The sequence below is a fragment of the Sprattus sprattus genome (genome assembly GCF_963457725.1).
Source record: "Sprattus sprattus genome assembly, chromosome: 13".
NCBI lineage: Eukaryota > Metazoa > Chordata > Actinopteri > Clupeiformes > Clupeidae > Sprattus > Sprattus sprattus.
Genome location: NC_137911.1, coordinates 7,778,018 through 7,798,502, shown reverse-complemented (window position 1 = coordinate 7,798,502; position 20,485 = coordinate 7,778,018). Strand labels below are relative to the sequence as shown.

Below are 20,485 nucleotides of genomic sequence, written 5' to 3'. Positions count from 1 at the left end.
GCTGCTGACCAAGCCCAGGCTGCTACCGCCCAGAATTCTGGGATAGCCTGGAGGACCACGTACGTGTCAGGGCCAGGGACTTGGACAGGATTCAAACAAACAAAAACCTAAAAGAAACGAGAGCACATAAAACAAATAAAAAATGTAAAGAATAATGCCAAAGCACACACATATCACCCCCGGGACACAAACAGGATGTGACATCATAGAGGACTTTAGTCCTGTAAGGCCGCCATGTCTGAGAGACCCTCACGGGTAACATCCCCACCCCTTGAGGGTGCTGTTGCTGCCTCTTCCTATGTGGGGGGCAGAAGCAGGGCAACCATGCAGTAAGTCTGCATTGCTGTGGAGTGTTTGGAATAAAAGTGTGTGTGCATATTGATGATCAATCATAGGGCATTGAGTACTGGCTTGAGTTAAACGCGATTAGTGTGTGTGTGTGTGTGTGTGTGTGTGAGTGTGTGGGTGGGGGATTAATTTTTTGTATTAATTTCTGATCTCTAACAGTACAGCCTAAAGTGCAGAAAGTGAGACTCATCCCCCTCCCCCCCTCCTCCTCCTCACTGTGGGAGCGTTTAGTTTGTTTCCTTCTGGTCAGCCAGACACATACATCTATTCCACTGAGCACCTGTCAATCAACCCTGCTAAACAATCTAGAATGAATAGTTTGCAACATCGTAGTAGTTCATTAGTTTTCACTTGACCAAAGGTTGTTGAGTGCTATCTATTCATTTGGTTTTTCAAAGCAGATATGCAAAGATGGCTGTTTTATACTGCATTAGAGTCTCTGTGTGTGTGTGCACGTATATGTGTTTGTTTGTGCATGTGTGTGTGCGCGTGTGTGTGTGTGTGTGTGTGTGTGTGTGTGTACTTTTACAAAGCTGGGATTGTCTGTGGGGCTGTTTAGCACAGAAATAGTATGAACTTGACTATTTCTGTTCCATCATGGCTTTGGGCAGTAGGGTGTTTGAGTTTCACACAAGGCAAAGAGTTTGAGTTTCACACACACAAACACACACACTTACAATTCTGTTAGTGTGTATGTGTTACAGAGACTTCTAACACTGTAGTGTACAGCAGTGTGTGTTAAGCAACAAACACTTTCTCTTGTTTCTCTTTTTCAAGCATTTTTTTACACATTATTTTGCAAAGCATTTCAAAGAAAACAAAAAGGCACATATTGAAAAACTATGCAGTCCTTGGAAAAAAACTCCAGACTTTTTCCAGAGAAGACACAGAGAGACAAATCAGGGACATGTATGGCCTTGTTCCAGAGACCTGCAGTTGTGATTGGCTGCTGACTGGAGTGCTCCATGGTGATTGGTCAGGGATTGTTACAAGGGGTTGGGGCTGGGGTGGGTGGTTTACTCAAGCATTCAGAGGAGAATGTTCAGTGGAGAATTCTGGGGGCTGGAGTCTTTTTGCCAGCAGCAGGCATCTTCAAGGTCGGGGTGTAAGACATCGTCTTGGTTTAGATAGCTCGAGAGACCGCTGGAGACCGGACTGACACACTCGCGCACACACAAACACGGGCACCCTCGCAAACAAACATGCTATCATTAAGGGCACTTTCATATGTTCCATCTTTAAAGTTCTTGTAGAATCTCTTGACATTCCTTGCCAGCCCTATGTGGCTGAAGAACGTGCTTTCACTTCTTCATAATTGCCTCTCAAGCGCGCACACACACTCATCTCTCACACTCCTATTCAGTCTCTGAAGCACACACCCCTACACCAGCAGCCACGCACGCAAACACACACACACACACACACACACACACACACACACACACACACACTCATCTCTCACACACACTCAGTCTCTCTCTTTCTGTCTCCAGTTCTCTCAGCTTGTTGACCAGTCACAGCCTCAGGTCATAGGTCTGAGCTGTTTAAAAAGGCAACTAAAGATAAGCGCGTGTATGTATGTGTGTGTGTGTGTGTGTGTGTAGGCCGAGTCCTGCAGAATGTTTCAGTGCAGTTACTCATTTGAAAAAGAACAAAAGAAACAAAGGGCAGGGTAGAGGCAGGGACGCTGCGTTTTGTTTCTACTCTTCCCCTTCCGCTGCGTTTCGTTTCGGATCTACTCTTCCTCTTCCTCTGTCCATCCTCCTGCATAAAGTAAGACTTTGGCCACAAAACTGCAGTGCGTAGAAAAAGTAGAGAGAGTAAGAGTTCAACAGTATGGAGTCGTTCAGACAGATGGCTACCCTCCTGGGCTAGGCATCGGTCTGCCGTAGGCTTTCAGTGTGTGTATATGGTGTGGTGGTAAGCATTTCGTCTTTAAGTGTGTTACGCTCGCTAGTTCAGGCTCCTTGTCTTTCATTGATAAGCAGACTGGTGAATGCGCTGTAGTAGCTGTGTGTGTATCGGGCTCCAGGACAGCCCTCAGTGTGTCAGTCCATCAGTCACAGTGTGCAGTCAGTGCCTGTCAGGGTCACAGCAGGTCAAAGGGCGTCGGGGGGCAGCCGCTCTTCACCAGCCAGCCCCCACGCCTCTGGGGCAGCCGGGCAGCCCACAGGAGCCTCAAAGGACAGGAGCCCGCCAATCAGCCCACAGGACAGGAGCCCACAGGAGCCTCAAAGGACAGGAGCCCGCCAGGCAGCCCACAGTACAGGAGCCCACAGGAACCAGGAGCCCGCCAGGCAGCCCACAGTACAGGAGCCCACAGGAGCCTCAAAGGACAGGAGCCCGCCAGGCAGCCCACAGTACAGGAGCCCACAGGAACCAGGAGCCCGCCAGGCAGCCCGCTGTTCAAACGCTCTTTATCAGAGTCTACGCCCAGGACCACAACTGGCCAGAGAGATAGAGAGAGAGAAAGGAAGAGAAAGTAAGAGGAAAAGAAGAAGAGAGAGAGAGAGAAAGAAAGAGAGAGAGAAGCTTGCCTGCTTGTCTCAAAAGTCACTTAGAAAGTAAAAGTAGATAGAGTTGAGTAGATTTCCATCCCTTTCTGAGCATGTGCAGGCACACACACACACACAGACACACACTCTGAAAGATGCCAGGTGGTCATTGCCACTCTCTGTTTGGCTGGCAAAGTGCTGCGGTGTTTCCCACTGGCTTCCAGTGGGGGCGGGGCCAGGAAATAGTTGAGGCATGCCGTGATTGGCCAAGGGGCGGTGACAGGCAGGTCGGTGGTCCTGTTGATCAGTAGCTTTATATTATATTTTTTTCTTCTTTTAGTTAACCGTTTCCTTGTGTTTTCTTCATTCAGTCTGTTAAAGTAAAAAAAAAAAAGAAAAAGGCCATGATTTGTTTTTCATTTCCCATAGGTCATGCCCCTCTTACAAACGCCTTAGACATGACACACACACATATACACACACACACACGCACACACACACACACACACACACACACACACACACACACACACACACACACACACACACACCCCTTGCTGGGAAAGCAGAGCTCTCCTCTTCCTGTAACTGAGTGTCTGTGTGTGTGTGTATTATTGGACATCTCATAATTCAATCCAACAGTCAGGGGAAAAGTCCCTCCCATGAGTCATTGCTCGTGCCCTTTTACTGGCTGATGGTCCGCCCAACAAGAGCCCAAACCCCTCTCATTGGCTGACGTCCTTATTTACCCGCCCATTCAGGGAAAAGTCCTCTTTCATTGGCTCCCGTCAGCATTCTCCACCATTGTGAACGCGGGCAGCGGCGACTGGGGCAGTGGCGTCTGGGGCAGGTCCCTCTTGTAGGTCTTGGGGGGTAACTTGGGCAGCTGGGGGCTGCTGGGCACGTGGCGTGGGGGTACGGGTGGAGCGGCGCCCCCCGTGGGCAGCGACAGGTGGCACAGGCTGGTCTGGCTGGCGCTCAGCGGGCATCCGCGGCGGGGGACGCGGGGCGAGGGCGTTCCTGGCGGCGTGCAGGGCGAGCTGGGCGAGCTGGAGGCGAACTCCCAGTGGAAGCGGTTGACGGGGGAGGGCTGCAGGTTGACCGGGTAGTTGATGAAGATCTCGGGGGGCCGCTGGGGCACGGGGGGCGGCGTGTCAGGGAGGGGGTCCCTGGGAGGAGGGGGCGGAGGGCTGGGGAGAGGCGCGTCGGACGAGGAGAGGATGCTGGGGGATGGCGAGGGCCCGTTGAAGAAGGGGGTGCGAGGCTGGATGCGGGGGAGGGGAGGAGGCAGCCGCGGGGGGATGGCTGGAGGGCTGTCTGACCTGCAGCTCACCTGGAGGATAGACCACACACACACACACACACACACACACACACACACACACACACACACACACACACACACACGGTTACATTTAATGAACTGTCTTTGTGTTCATGTGTGTTCAATAGTGAGAACAGAGTGTGTGTGTGTGTATTTGTGTGTGTGTGTGTGTGTGTGTGTGTGTGTGTGTGTGTGTGTGTGTGTGTGTGTGTGTGTGTGTGTGTGTGTATATTACCTTGGCCTCTGAGACAGCATCTTTTCTGCGAGGGGGGAGTGGAGGGGGCTTGAGTGGCTCATCTGCAAACAGCTGATTTAGACTCCCACAGGACATCGAGTGGAACTCTGAACACACACACACACACACACACAGTTTATATTTGTAAACATCTGTGTGTGTGTTTGAAAACAACAATCCACCCATTCCTCCATTTACCAACACATACACACACACACACACAGAGAAACACACACAGACACACACCATACACTGAAGGGGTTACTCACTAAACTGAGGTTACTCACTTGAAGCAGGTGGAAGAAGAACTGGAGCAAATATGCTGTTGTTGCCTGTGGGATGAACAAGAAGCTTAAACCATATACAGTTTGACTTTACACACACACACACACACACACACACACACACACTGTGTGTGAACATCCATATGCATACACCTGTAATGTAAAGTTGTGTTACCACATACATATCCTTTCTCTGACACAAACCCACTGTTCAGACATACACACACACTTGTTTATATCCTTTCTGTGACACAGACACACTGTTCATACACACACACACACACACACACACACACACACACACGCGCACACACACACAGGTATTGTATAACAATATGTAGACTCCACTGTTGGAGCAGGACACACACTAGCTGGCACACCCACCAAACCACACACCATCATGTGTGTTGCTGAGGTCGGGCTCCATGAAGACGCTGCTGAGGTCGGAGGAGGCAGACTGGGGGGGCGTGGGCGTGGGGGTGTTGGGCGAGGTGGGCACCGAGGCGGCACTCTCCCTCTCCGGTTCCGTCTCGGCGATGCTGCGGAAAGTCTTTTTGTGGAGCGGCTCGCGCTCCAGGGGCACCGGGTGACGTGTTGCGGCGCCGGTGGACGGGTTCCTCACGGCACGTGTGCCCGGAGACTTCAGATTGTATATGGTCTTCCTGGGCTGGAGAGGTTACACACACACACACACACACACACACACACACACACACGTAGATGCACACGTCAGTGCATTCATACAAGCAAACACACACACAGCCAAAATTGCTGTAGCTACGGGTGTCGGTATGCAAGAAAAAAAACACACAAACAATAGTACACACACACACACACACACACACACACACACACACTTACAAAGCGTGGAGCCTGTTTGCAGTTGCGAGGTTCTATCTCCTGGGACTTGTTGAACAGGTAATCATAGAACTCCTTCTCGCCCATGTTCCCCATGGGGTTGAGGTTCTCAAAGAAGCGCTGCAGAACAGGAACAAAAGGAAAACAGAATGCCATCATTACACACACACACACACACACACACACACACACACACACACACACACACACACACACACACCACACCTGCCTTCACATAACTACTCTCAATTAGATAAGCTGATACAAATGCAGAGGAGAAAAGAACACACGCACACACACAGCACTTTAATGCTACAGCCACAGCAGAGGTACAGTACACTCACTCACTCACTCACTCACTCACTCACTCACTCACTCACTCACTCACTCACTCACTCACTCACTCACTCACTCACTCACTCACTCACTCACTCACTCACTCACTCACTCACTCACTCACTCACTCACTCACTCACTCACTCACTCACTCACTCACTCACTCACTCACTCACTCACTCACTCACTCACTCACTCACTCACTCACTCACTCACTCACTCACTCACTCACTCACTCACTCACTCACTCACTCACTCACTCACTCACTCACTCACTCACTCACTCACTCACTCACTCACTCACTCACTCACTCACTCACTCACTCACTCACTCACTCACTCACTCACTCACTCACTCACTCACTCACTCACTCACTCACTCACTCACTCACTCACTCACTCACTCACTCACTCACTCACTCACTCACTCACTCACAGACAGACAGACAGTTGTGTACCCGGATGTCGTGCTCCACCCTGAGGCAGTAGGGCTGGTTCTGGTACTGTTGGATCTCCCCAGTGATCTCCGCTACTTTCCTTCGCTTGCTGAAGTTGATCAGCTCCTTGTTGTGACGCTTCAGGAAGTCCGGGTTCCCCTCCTCTGTCTTCAGGATGTTGGTCAAGTAGATACCTACACACATCACAGATGATTTCATGTAGTCACACATGTTGTACTGTATATCATTTCATACAGTTTGTGAAAATAACCAAGGCCGAATCTCGATTCTTCCCCTTGCCCCTTTTGCTTTGTCTTTGTCTTGTCTTAACCCTAGCACTTGCAAGTGTAAGGGCCAAGGGCTGAAAACTTTCCCCTATGAAATGAGACGCCACTCGGTTTCGGGTACGTCATGCGTGACTGTATGAACTATGAAACTAGCGATTTAAAAAAAGTTTAATGAAGAACATGGTTGCAAATATATATGTATACAACTGTGTAGAGCACGAAACAAGACTGTCGTCATTTTTAAATTAATTATAAGCCAAAAATACTTACATGTAGTGTATGTAGCATGATAGCTGGCAAGCGCTAATTGTATCCTAAAACTACCGTTTGAAAGCTTCAGTTAAGACCTACAATACTATGCATTGTTCGTGTAGTACATTTCAGATCAAACCGAGTCATTATAAACATATAAAAAGTTGTGTAGATAGCTTTATTCATGTAAAATATTCCTCGCTTCAAGCAGCCATTTTTTTTTGAAAATTCCCGAACTGGTTTCGCTATGTGCTCTGGGATAGCCCTTGGAGGTAAGTGAGCTCTCAAGTGAGCTCTCAAATAATCTTAAAAATAAGGGGTACATAGCACTCGATCTTATCCCTTAATCTTGATCAAATTGAGTATTGAGACACCACTAGCTCTCACATGAACGCGCAATTTCAAGGGTAAGGGGTAAGATAAGGGGTAAGGGGAAGTATTGAGATTGGGCCCAAGTTTATACCATTTACAAGTTTATTATCGAAGTTATTATCCAACAGTGCCACAGACAGACTGCCATTTAATTCTGTGACGTCCACACTCGGTCACAGCCACCAACTGCCAAAAGCAAAGTGCCTACCAAAGAAAGGCACACAGGGTGGGTTGATGGACTTCAGTTTAGCCAGGTACTTCTTAAAGTGATCCTGACTGAGCTCCACAGCTTCCTCTAGGATCCGTTTCTTACGCTCCGGGACGGCCTTCGCACACACACACACACACAAACAAAGAAAGAATAAACGACAAGTAAATTAGTGTTTTAACATTTGAGGTTTGACGTGTGTGTGTGTGTGTGTGTGTGTGTGTGTGTTGAGGCAGGCACCTCAAAGGTGTGGTCGAGCCGATAGACAGGCACAGAGTTGATGGCGCTGACGATCTCCAGCACTCCGTTGAAGTTGTTGAGGTCCTGGAACACCTGGAGGATCTCTATGACACGGGTGAACACAGCCACTCGCTCGTCAAAGTTCTCAGCCTCCACTATACACCTGAGAGAGCGAGAGAGAGAGAGAGAGAGAGAGAGAGAGAGAGAGAGAGAGAGAGAGAGAGAGAGAGGGAGGGAGGGAGGATGAGAGAGAGGGAGAGGGAGAGTGAGAAAGGGAGAGAGGGAGGGGGGGAAAGAGAGGGAGAGATATTAAACCAGGACAAGAGGGGACAGTAGATAAAAGAGAAGGATGGAGGGTGTCAGGACCCATAGAAGAGAGGAGTGTGGGTAGAATATTTCCCATGAGGCTGTGGGGCTGACTCACTTCTCAAACCAGAGCGTGAGGTTGGTGGTGTGGCGGATCATACGCAGCAGGTTGGGCGAGTTCTTCTCCTTATCTTCTTTGGTCCACACACTGCCCACCAGCTCAGATGGACGCACCGCCCTACAAACACACACACACACACACACACACACACACACACAATCATGGTAAGGTTTCAGTAAAACACACACACATATTGTCAAATGAATGTGAAAACATGGAACATGGACACTGTAAGGCAGGGGTCTTCAACAGGGGGTCCGCGGAGGTACTGCAGGGGGGTCGCGAAATCTTTGGTTGATAAGATAATTTTTTTTTTTATTTCTAAAAAAAAAAAAAAAAAAAAAAAAAAAAATCAACCAATTTTTTTTCCCACAAATTTAAATGTCTTCCAAATCAGAATTGTATTTATTCCCTTTAAATTTACATTAACATAAATCCAACATATTGTAGTGAACGTATAAATTGATCGAGAAGACGTTATCTTTCAGTCCAATCGACACCCACAGCTACCCACAGGAGCTCTTTCAAGCTGGGCACCGCTTCACTCACAGCACCTTTCATGCAAATACGACAGCACAGGCACTAGCCAATCAGATCGCGTTTCTGCTCAAGTCTAAAGAGCGCGAAGGTCAAAAATAAAAGATGGCGGACCAAACTCCATAGCTGGTCTTGTTTGTACCTATAAATTGTTAGTTTGACATTTTTTTGCTTAGATTTAAAAAAAAAAAAAAATAATAAAGAGAAATAGACACTGTAAAAGGTCAAAAAACGTTAATTGTAACTGAAAAATAAGTGAGGATTTGCGAGGTGTGTGAGCCTCCTAGCTAATGTTAGCATGCTACTACCTACAATCTTTACAACTTGCTAGCGGTGTGATTGGTTTGTTGACCTGTCAATCTCACTATAACATCTATGTTGTCAATACAACTCCATGCGCCAGACTCCTCCTCCGTCATCCGTTGGATCGTGTCAGTCAGGAGTTATTGAAAAGAAGATACATCTCACTAATGTGGGAGGATGTGTGCCATCGACACAATAACAGGGTAGCTATGTTTATTTGGCACTAGGCCCAGTATATTATAAACAATATTGTATGCAATTTATATAGTAAGGGGTCCCTGCTCATCTCGCCATCAGTTTGGGGGTCCCTGGCCTGAAAAACGTTGAAGACCCCTGCTGTAAGGCATTACACACAGATGGCACAGCACAGATTCCTTTTCTCTCTTACACACTGAAACACACCCATCTATCCTTTCAACCGCAAACGCACACACTCACCTGTAGAGGTCGGACTCGAGCAGCGTGAGCTGGCGGGCGATCTCGATGGGGTGGAGGGTGATGATGTCGAAGGTGTCCATCTGGCCGGCGCGGCTGATGTGCCACTCGATGGGCGGCGGCGTGCGCTCGAACGTGATGCTGTGGCTCACGCCGTTAGCCTGCGCCGCTAACTTACGCCGGATGATCTTATGGATGGACTCCACCCACTTACGCATCGACTTTCCTGCGGGACAAGTGGCGTGTCAACGAATGCGTTACAGGGTTTGCATGCGTGTCGTGCATTACATCAATAACACGCGTTCAAACTCAAAAAAGCACACATACAAGCATTAAAAATGTACTGCAAGTTATGCTTTGCTGGTCCCTTTGAACCAAATGGTCTCCCAAACACCTTCATTATAACTGTCAGTTATGCAACAACCCAAAGGCCAACTGCAGTCTACAAACTAAGGACCTATTTTATGTGGGCGAGTTTTTGTGACCGTCCTTAATTAAGTACAAGCACTCATGCATTAGCATCAGAAGATGTCATGGTCCATTAACAAGCTAATGAGTGCGAGCGAGTGTGTGTGTTAGTGTGTGTGTGTGTGTGTGTGTGTGTGTGTGTGTGTGTATGCATGCATGTCATCCTCCTCCCCAGAGAAAACAGCAGTGTGTAAAGCTTTTGGGAGTGTGCCTGTGCCATGTCTCAGTAACGAAGTTCAAACAATATCGCATGGATTAACTTCTGTGTTGGCTTTTGGCGAGAGCAACGTTGTGCAATAATCAGATGAACATGTACTGTTTGATGCAGATGAATGCGCTTACTTAAAGGCCATTTAGGCTTGACATCTGACCTCAAATATGATGTCATCTAACTATATTTTGTGTGTGTGTGAGGCAGACACACCTCTCAGCTGCGTGATGCTGGTGATGTATTCCTCTAGTCGGATGCGGAGTTCCGGATTGTTCTCGAAGTCGTAGAAATGATGTTCCACCCACTGACGAAACACATTAAGAACCCTGCAGGAGAGAAACAGCTGTTCAGACACACACATTCGAGATACTTCTGCGCACACACAAACCCATAAACGCACACAGACACACAGATACACACACACACACACACACACACACACACACACACACACACACACACACACACACACCTGAGATGCTGCGACATGTCAAGGTCTTACCTGAGCTGCACTGGTTGGACATACTCCCGGCGAAACCTTTGTAGCTCTGCAGCCATTGGCTGATCGCTGTTCCACAGGCCCTGAAGCTCCTCCTCCTTGGACTCCTGCTCTGGAATCTCGATCCTATGGAATCACAGCAGCAAAGGTTACAGGAGGCACACTTATATCAGTCTCATACAATACCATGCCATGACCACACAGGGGGCAGTGTCTCCCACACACTCCCCCCCCCACACACACACACACACACACACACACACACACACACACACACACACACACACACACACACACACACACACACACACACACACACACACACACACACACACACACACACACACACACACACACACACACACACACACACACACACACACACACACACACACGTTTACCTCTCTATGAGCAGTGTGAGAAGCTCCTCGGGCTTGCAGAAGGATCGGTATGTGGTGAGAAAGGTGCGCACGAAGTTGGGATCTAAGAGAGGAGAGCGGGACAAACAGGTCAGCAGTCAGCAGCCACAGGACTGAATCCTTACCAGGCTCAAACCACCACAGGGAGTCTCTATGCTGGGAACCTGGGAATGTCTCTGCCTGGATCAGGAATGGTGCAAAACCATTTCTCATACACACATTGTACAGCATGCAGTGGTATCTGTGTGAATGCGTTTTAATGATTGAAAGATTGTATGGGTTATGATTATGAGTGAAAGGTGTGTGTGTGTGTGTGTGTGTGTGCGTGCGGTTACCCACCTGCGTACATGTGGTAGGTGAGGCGCTCGATGAGCTTGACGAGCGAGGCGGCCTTGATGAGCGGGATGCCGGTGGCGCTCTGGGCGCGCTCCTCGAACACCACATTCTCCTCCGAGTCGGCCACGGCGAAGCGGTAGAGGTGCGGCGGCGGCAGACGCAGCGGTTGGGCCCGTTCCTCGCGCCGCAGCTCGGCGTCCAGCAGCCTCTCCAGCGTGCTGCGGCACTGCAGCGTCACCAGCGCCGCCATCCACGTGGCCTTCTCCTCGGCCGAGCGGGCGCAGAACATGGCGCCGCTGTTGGCTCCCGGCAGCTCCTCGCGGCCCCCGCTGCCGCCGACCAGCTCGAAGGGGTGCCGCAGCTCCCCGGTGTCGTCGCGGTCCAGCACGCGCGCCCGCCGCAGCACAAACTTCTCCTTGAGGCGGTACTCGGCGTTGCTGCCCGCGCCCGGCAGCCGCGAGGTCTGGTTGGCCGCCTTGCAGCTGACCAGCAGGCCGTCGAACAGGAAGTTGTGGCGCTCGTGCTTGGCTCCGGCGCGCAGCAGCGGGCCCTCGTGCAGGAAGCGGCTGCAGCACTGGCCGATGTCCTTTCCCTCCCAGCCATCGATGCTCTTCTGGATCTCACTCATGCGCCGCGTGGCCGTCTGCTTGCTGCGCGCCGGACGGCTGTACAGACGGTACATGGGCTCCCTGAAGCCACACACACACACACACACACACACACACACACACACACACACACGTTAAAAACAATCCATTTGTGTACACTCTTGTGCACATACTGATTTAAAACAGGGTGCTTGTGGATATTAAAATGTACAAAACACACATACAAGCATACGAAGTAACAACATTTAACAACCCAAGTGGATACAAACATACAGGAACAAAGAGAGTTGATTTTCATTCATCATCTTCAATCAAGTGCGGTTGCCTGTGTGTGTGTGCCTGTGCGTGTGAGAATGTGTGTATACCCTGGTTTGCGTCGGGGTTGGTGTTTATTGAAGATGCGCTCGATGCTGGACTGTAGGTTGAGTAGTGCGGTGGTGGCCTGCTTCAGGCACTCTCTGTCATCATCGTCCTGACTGCGCTCCTGAAGTTGCTACAACAACACATACGACATTATGTCACGACTCAAAACGCACACAAAAAAAAACCACACACACACACACACACTTATGTGGAAACACATACATAAATAATACACATTTTTTCAAGGTGATATTTTACACAACATCACACATCAGATAATCATCAAATAAAATAAGCTCCAACCAAAAAGAAGAACAGACACACAAAACACTAATGGACAGAATAGTACCTATGCAATATACATGTGGTAATAATGATTAAAAACAGATTAAACTCCATCAGACCGACATCCAACACTAATTGACAGCGGTCCTAATGCAGGTGTGCGTATTTATGAATGTCTGGTTCAGCCACCAGAGGGCGCTTTAAGAGAAGGGAAGAGGTACCCATTGTTTTTGTGTGGTACTATGGGTTATCAATGTGTGTGAGTAACAGTGACTGAGATATGGACAGCGAGAGAACCAGAGAAAGAGAGAGCGAGACCAAAAGAAAGACAGACAGAAGGAAAGCAAAGGAATGAATGAAAGAAAGAAAGAAAGAAAGAAAGAAAGAAAGAAAGGACAGCAGGCGTCTATGGGCATACATAATAGCCTTTGTTTATTTACAGTGTCAATGTGATTCTGAGACTCTGTGTTTGTATAAACTCACCTGCAGCAACTCGAAGTAGTGTAAGCAGTGGTAGACGGGCACCATCATCAGCTGCGGTAAAACATACTGAACCGCCTCTTTAAAGCCCTCCGCTATGGACTGCAACACACACACACAGACACAGACACAGACACAGACACAGACACACACACACACACAGTTAGAGACTAAAGAAACCAGAGACATAATAAACATTAGAACAAACATTGTACTCTTCATACACCTTATGGGGAGGTTTGCTTTTGGTGAATGTGTGCCTTTTTTTTTTTGTGTCTTTGTCTGAGGATGGGAGATGGATGATTGAGACAGCGGACAGATGTGTGTGTGTGTGTGTGTGTGTGTGTGTGTGTGTGTGTGTGTGTGTGTGTGTGTGTGTGTGTGTGTCTGATTGGGGTGGGGGGAATAGTCCGTCTGGCTGTGGCAAGCTGATGGGTAACCTGAGACGGGAGGTCATAGTATCTCTTAAAACCCACCCAGTCCACACACACACACACACACGATCAATAGTGACAACACACACTAAATCAATACCCACATGGTTCTCATACAGTGATAGAATGCATGAGAAGAGGACAAAGAATGCGTAAGGAGAGGAACATGACACACACACACACACACACACACACACACACACACACACACACACACACACACACACACACACACACACACACACACACACACACACACACACACACACACACACACACACACACACACACACACACACACACACAAAATACTGGCCACGAGCACAGTTTTAAAGTTGTACCCATCTCCTCATAATTTACACCAAACAACACGCATGAGCACACACACGCACGCTCAAGCACGCACACACACACACACACACACACACACACACACACACAAAAACCGCAAAATACTGGCCACGAGCACAGTTTTAAAGTTGTACCCATCTCCTCATAATTTACACCAAACAACACGCATGAGCGCACGCTCAAGCACGCACACGCACTCGTACTCACACGCACGCACGCACACACACACACACACACACCACCACCACCACCACTTGTACTCTACTTCTCCCTAAGACATACACAAACATAGAGACACACCACTTTAGAAATAAATTAGATGTATGCGAGTCGAGTACATACAAACTCAAATTTTATAACTCTTATTTTGTGCACAGATTTACAGCTGTATTTATGGGGACAGAAATTTGCACCCCCCACAACCCCCTTTCCTGTACTCCTCAGTCCCAGGGCATGGCCACTGTTATTCAGTGACAGTTCTTACAACTAACATGTTAAATGGTTCAATGAACAATATGAAGATGCATGCTCACACACACAGCAGCATGTGACAGCGGAGACACAGACACACACACAGACACACACACAGATACACACACAGATACACACACAGACACACACACACACACACACACACACACACGCATAACAATCAACACACACACACAGCTTAGGAACAGACTGTCCCATGGCTAGCTGTATAGTATTAAACTGGTTGCACTCTAGAGCAGTCTTAATAATTTACAGCTCACTTCTCATCATGAAATGAGTTTTCAGTTGGTAGACACACACACACACACACACACACACACACACACACACACACTCTTGGCAGACACAAAGAGGCACATTTTGCACAACGATAGAGACACAAGTGCAGAAGAATGCACACTGCTTCTGTACCACAGCGACACATATGATAATGGCACAGGACAGAGTCACAGAGAAGCACACACACACACACACACACACACACACACACACACACACACGCACACACACACACACACACTATTTCTAGAAGTGAAGACAAAGCCTAATTTCGGTAGACTGGACTAATGGGTGTCCCCAGTATCTGTACCTGGAAGTGCAGGGCGACTGTGGGGCGGGCCATCAGGCTGTTCAAATGTTCCTGGAACTCTCGGGAGAGGATGTCCTGCGACAGCGTCTCGTAAGGGTCAAAGGCCTGCTCCTGCAGCCAATCAGAAGGTTGAGAAAGGTTAGGGGTTGGGCTAGCACAACCATGGTCAAGAGGGCTCTAGAGCGGTCAAGGAGTTTCTGTGCTCTAAGCACAAACAGTTCTGCTTTTACCGCCGTGCCGTGTTTAACTTTCTCTTTCCTTTTCACAGCCTCAGGAGTATACACACATCAGTTAGAGTGCACTGGCTGGGGCTGAGAGAGAGGGGGAGAGAGAGAGGGAGCAAAAGAGAGAGAAAAAGGGAGAGATAAAGGGAGAGAGGAAGGACGAGAAAGAGAGACAGAGAAGAAGGGACAGAAAGAGAGAAAAAGGGAGAGAAAGAAAGCACTAGCCAAAAGTGAAACTGAGAATTAACATGGGGGGTGTGCTCTACAATCTTACAGCTATGACACAGAGGCATCAACACACTGATTGTTGTGGTGCTGAAAGGTAATGGAAAATGGGCACCAAACAGGTAGGTTCACTGGTTGGTAGGAGGGAGATAAGTAGTATGGGCTAGCTTTTGGAAGGAGTTATCAGGAGCAGAGTTTGTATTCGTTTGCCACCCGAGACTATGAGTCTGGGTTCAGAAAACGGATTTGTGTAGATGTGCTTAACTTAACACCTGAAGCAGGTAGAATGACCACAGTCAGCTGCTCCTGTAAGTTAGTGGACAGAGAGCACGGCAGGACATGGCACAATCTGAACCTCCACAGCCAGCAGCGACTGATCCTGAATCAGCCATGCCACAGACACAGCTTTAAGCGGGCATTAGGGTGCCCTATTACGGTGCAATTAGAGCGTCATTAGAACAGCATTACTCCGTTAATACACCGGCTTTGGGGTAGGATTAGGTTTGGATTCAGATGCCACACTGGCCCGTGTGGACCCGTACTGGAGTACCATCAGACGCATATGTATGGGAATCATAAGGCTGGCATCACAGTGGTATTAGTTTGGCATCGGTTTGATAATGGGATGTCACTGCATTGCTGTTCAGGGTGGCACGAGGGTGGCAAAACAGAGATGCATGTATAGCATTGTGCATTAGGATGTTAGTCAATCAAAATAAGAATACTGTGTCTGGAATTAGCATGCAATATTAGGATTTCATTAAGACCAATTGCTATGCCATTTGGGTGCCAGGCTGAGGGTGGCATTGCTCACGTACCTCTGCCAGGTCCTCAAAGCAGCTGCCCACCAGCGGGTGCGGGCTGCCGTCCGCCGTCATCTCCACGGCATCCTCGATCAGACCCAGCAGCTTGACCGTTAGCTCGTGGATGTCTAGGATGTTGCTGAAGACCACCTCCACATCCTGCAACAGAGAGCCACAAAGAGGAGAGTCAGTACAGCACTAGTCGAATACCAAAGAAAAGAAATGAAAAACTGGTATAACAACGACAACAGACAACTACTCCGATCCTCCCATGGCTCGTACTAAGATCCTGCTACCTCTCACTCTCCGTCACAAGAGCTGCTCTGCAGTGAGACTGGATAGGTTTACCCAGAAAGTAGGAACTGGACATTCTTGGGGTCACCTGGCCAGATCATTGGACATCATTGCTCGCACCAGAGAGAGGACATGGCCAAGAAGCTGATTTTTCCCAGTGTGGCGATTCAGCCCAGACTTGGTGTCAATGTGACAACACTCAGACCATTACTGTGTGCATGCAGGGCCTCGGAGAGACCAGGAAGGCCTCCAAAGATGGCTTCCTGGTTTTATGAAGCGCGTTCCCTATCCAGGGTATTAAGTGGGACCTTCTCGGGAATTTTATGACAGTTTGCTGACGTTCATCAACCACTATAATATGAGCCTGCAGAGCTTCACCTCCTGGCTTGAGAGGGCCAACAAGGTGCAATTGTCCAACTGTGCCAGATCAGGCCTCAGTTCAGAATCATGTTGCTGGTCAGGTATCAGGTCCACTAGTTACCACCAACTAACTAATCAATCAGGTCCACTAACTAACTTATCAATCAGGTCCACTAACTAACTAACTAATCAATCAGGTCCACTAACTAACTAACTAACTAATCAATCAGGTCCCCTAACTAACTAACTAATCAATCAGGTCCCCTAACTAACTTACTAATCAATCAGGTCCACTAACTAACTTATCAATCAGGTCCACTAACTAACTAACTAATCAATCAGGTCCACTAACTACCTGACTCACTTATCAATCAGGTCCACTAACTAACTAACTTATCAATCAGGTCCAATAACTAACTGATCAATCAGGTCCACTAACTTACTAATCAATCAGGTCCCCTAACTAACTAACTCACTTATCAATCAGGTCCACTAACTAACTAACTAATCAATCAGGTCCACTAACTAACAAACTAATCATCAGGTCCACTAACTAACTAACTAATCAATCAGGTCCACTAACTTACAAACTAATCAATCAGGTCCACTAACTAACTTATCAATCAGGTCCACTAACTAACTAACTAATCAATCAGGTCCACTAACTACCTAACTCACTTATCAATCAGGTCCACTAACTAACTAACTTATCAATCAGGTCCACTAACTAACTAATCAATCAGGTCCACTAACTTACCTTTCAATCAGGTCCACTAACTTACCTTTCAATCAGGTCCCCTAACTAACTAATCAACTAATCAATCAGGTCCACTAACTAACTAACTAACTAATCAATCAGGTCCACTAACTAACGAATCAATCAGGTCCACTAACTAACTATCAATCAGGTCGACTAACTAACTAACTAACTAATCAATCAGGTTCACTAACTAACTAACTAATCAATCAGGTCCACTAACTAACTAATCAATCAGGTCCACTAACTAACTAACTCACTTATCAATCAAGTCCACTAACTAACTAATCAATCAGGTCCACTCACTAACTATCAATCAGGTCCATTACTAACTAACTCTCTTATCAATCAGGTCCACTAACTAACTAACTAATCAATCAGGTCCACTAACTAACTAACTCACTTATCAATCAGGTGCACTAACTAACTAATCAATCAGGTCCACTAACCAACTAATCAATCAGGTCCACTAACTAACTATCAGGTCCACTAACTAACTAACTCAATTATCAATCAGGTCCACTAACTAACTAACTCACTTATCAATCAGGTCCACTAACTAACTAATCAATCAGGTCCACTAACTAACTAATCAATCAGGTCCCCTAACTAACTAATCAATCAGGTCCACTAACTAACTAATCAATCAGGTCCACTAACTAACTATCAATCAGGTCCACTAACTAACTAATCAATCAGGTCCACTAACTAACTAATCAATCAGAGAAGGAATCCTCTCCTGCCCATGCGAGCACAAAACAATACAGATCCTCTTTACACCCCCAACTAGTGGTTAGCCCAGTAACAGTCATGGGGTCGTAGTAACTGACTTACTCTTTTCCTTTTACTGGAAAGGAGTCTAGTTACTGGAAATGAAACTCTCATCAACCACACATACCTGAGCTCGGCGGTCATAACGATGATGAGAGGTCTTACACATGCTTATACCAACAAAAAAAGGAAGAGAAACTGTGAAAATTACAGTTGACAGTTGCAATAAAGGGCTATTCGAAGGAAAGGGGCAGGGTCGCGCAGTGACACAGGCTTCCCAAAGCTCACTCAACACAAAGCCGATCTGGTTCTGCAAAAAGCTTCGAGAGAACACATCAAAGCACAGAAATGGTGCGTGGTGATGTCAGCATGCTCCAGTGTTAAGAGGACTCTATGTACTGTGTGCGCGTGTCCCCAACACTCTCCATTTCTATCTTGATCCTAATTCACGTCCTCAAAATGGAACAGCAGCACACTTAGACCCTATAACAATGGACCTGAGATCATCTGTGATTTAAAGAGCACACTGAGGCAGCGGGGAAGAATGTGAATGTGCTGTGCTGCGCTCGACACAGACGTTCTGTTCCCCTTGTTCCGCGCTGGCTTTTCTTTCCGTGGTCCAATCAGAAGAGTTCCTGGTGGCGGCAGTAGCTCTCTGTCTATTTGCAGCTTAATTATGAGTCTTGCGTTCTGGAATGGCCAAGGACTTACCCACCTTGCCAAAATTACAGTAGCCAACAGCAAACCTCAACTATGCGAAACCACACACACACATACATGTGCCCAAAGGACAAACACAAACTGGACTGTCTGTCTCTCTTGCCCTCTCTCGTTCGTACACACACACACACACACACACACACACACACACACACACACACACACACACACACACACAATAAGCAGTTCGCTGCCAAACTCTAATCAACAACCCTAAATGAATTCAAACCCAATGAGACCTGACGTCCACCTCAATGCCCCGAGCCCTGATGTTCCCTGTGTTGATGTGCCCAACGGCCCCAGCGTCTACAGTGTTTTACCTGGGCACTGAAGAGCTTGGTGTTGGACAGGAAGGCCTCCCGGAACACCTTGATGATGAGGTCGAGCTCGCGCAGGTACTGCCGCTCCTCGGCTATCTCCAGCCGCACCAGGTCGTCGTAGGTGAGCTCCCCAGACGAGGAGGGCTCCTCTTGGCCCAGGTAGGCCAATCCTAGGTCCTCATCCTGGTCAAACATGTCCATCAGCACCTGAGGAGAACAGTCATCAATCAAATTAATTGATCCCACAAGCATATACTAAACATGAGTTACTAAACAAAAGGAAGAGAAAGACAAGAGTAAAGGGAGGAAAAAAAAAGAAAAATATCACCACCTATGCAAAACAGTAATGGTGTCGAAGGCGTTTTTTATACCCCCATTGACTGACACTCCACCAGGCTGAGTCCTACCTTATCTGCACACATTGACACTTTGATGTCCTGCTGACTGATCTCGTAGTGGCGGATGTTGCCCACGTAGTTGCCGGCCAGTTTGAGGATGTCCGCAGAGATGTACTCCAGCACGGCCACGATGTACAGGGACACCTGGTAGTCGATCTTATAGCCCAGCACCTCCTGAAGAGAGAGCAGAGATTTAAATAATCAGACGCACACACACACACCACACACACACCACACACACACACACACACACACACACACACACACACACACACACACACACACGCACGCGCACGCGCACGCGCACACGCACACACACACGCACACGCACACACACACAAATGCACCTCAGCACATAGACAGACACATACACACACAGTCGCTTAGAATTGAGCAAACATAGGATGTATTCTTGCAGACACACACACACACACCCTCCCGACCCAACCCCACACACACCTTCAGCATAGGGTGAATTTTGTCCACTGGAAGCAGTAGTGGGATTCTCCTCTTCTTTTTCTCAATCGCTGCCTGTGCGTCAGCCATGGCCCACTTATCAATGGGGTATGGGAAGGTCTTCTGAATGCGCTCCTACAAACACACACAAAATATTAGCATAACGCTTTAAGAACATTAGTGGGGTGTCACTATCACAATCATGGCATCAGGATGACCTGCACTGGGCCATCAGTGGAGACGC

At 47.9% G+C, this 20,485-nt stretch overlaps 1 protein-coding gene across 1 annotated transcript in view; it reads right to left on the bottom strand.

Moving 5' to 3' along the window:
* Window positions 1-20,485, bottom strand: part of sos2 (son of sevenless homolog 2) — a 38,923-nt gene continuing 18,438 nt past the window's right edge. Inside the window, exons 3-23 of the mRNA XM_080850091.1 lie at window positions 20,245-20,376; window positions 19,795-19,959; window positions 19,388-19,594; window positions 16,181-16,324; window positions 14,914-15,024; window positions 13,051-13,149; window positions 12,285-12,412; window positions 11,315-12,000; window positions 10,958-11,039; window positions 10,560-10,682; window positions 10,271-10,383; window positions 9,382-9,604; window positions 8,101-8,220; window positions 7,677-7,839; window positions 7,437-7,554; window positions 6,339-6,511; window positions 5,548-5,664; window positions 5,071-5,353; window positions 4,690-4,734; window positions 4,403-4,509; window positions 1-4,176 (exon numbers count right to left, since the gene is read on the bottom strand). Of these exons, the coding sequence (XP_080706217.1) occupies window positions 3,619-4,176; window positions 4,403-4,509; window positions 4,690-4,734; window positions 5,071-5,353; window positions 5,548-5,664; window positions 6,339-6,511; window positions 7,437-7,554; window positions 7,677-7,839; window positions 8,101-8,220; window positions 9,382-9,604; window positions 10,271-10,383; window positions 10,560-10,682; window positions 10,958-11,039; window positions 11,315-12,000; window positions 12,285-12,412; window positions 13,051-13,149; window positions 14,914-15,024; window positions 16,181-16,324; window positions 19,388-19,594; window positions 19,795-19,959; window positions 20,245-20,376 (3,897 nt within the window). The 3' untranslated portion in view covers window positions 1-3,618. The remainder of the gene's footprint in view (window positions 4,177-4,402; window positions 4,510-4,689; window positions 4,735-5,070; window positions 5,354-5,547; window positions 5,665-6,338; window positions 6,512-7,436; window positions 7,555-7,676; window positions 7,840-8,100; window positions 8,221-9,381; window positions 9,605-10,270; window positions 10,384-10,559; window positions 10,683-10,957; window positions 11,040-11,314; window positions 12,001-12,284; window positions 12,413-13,050; window positions 13,150-14,913; window positions 15,025-16,180; window positions 16,325-19,387; window positions 19,595-19,794; window positions 19,960-20,244; window positions 20,377-20,485) is intronic.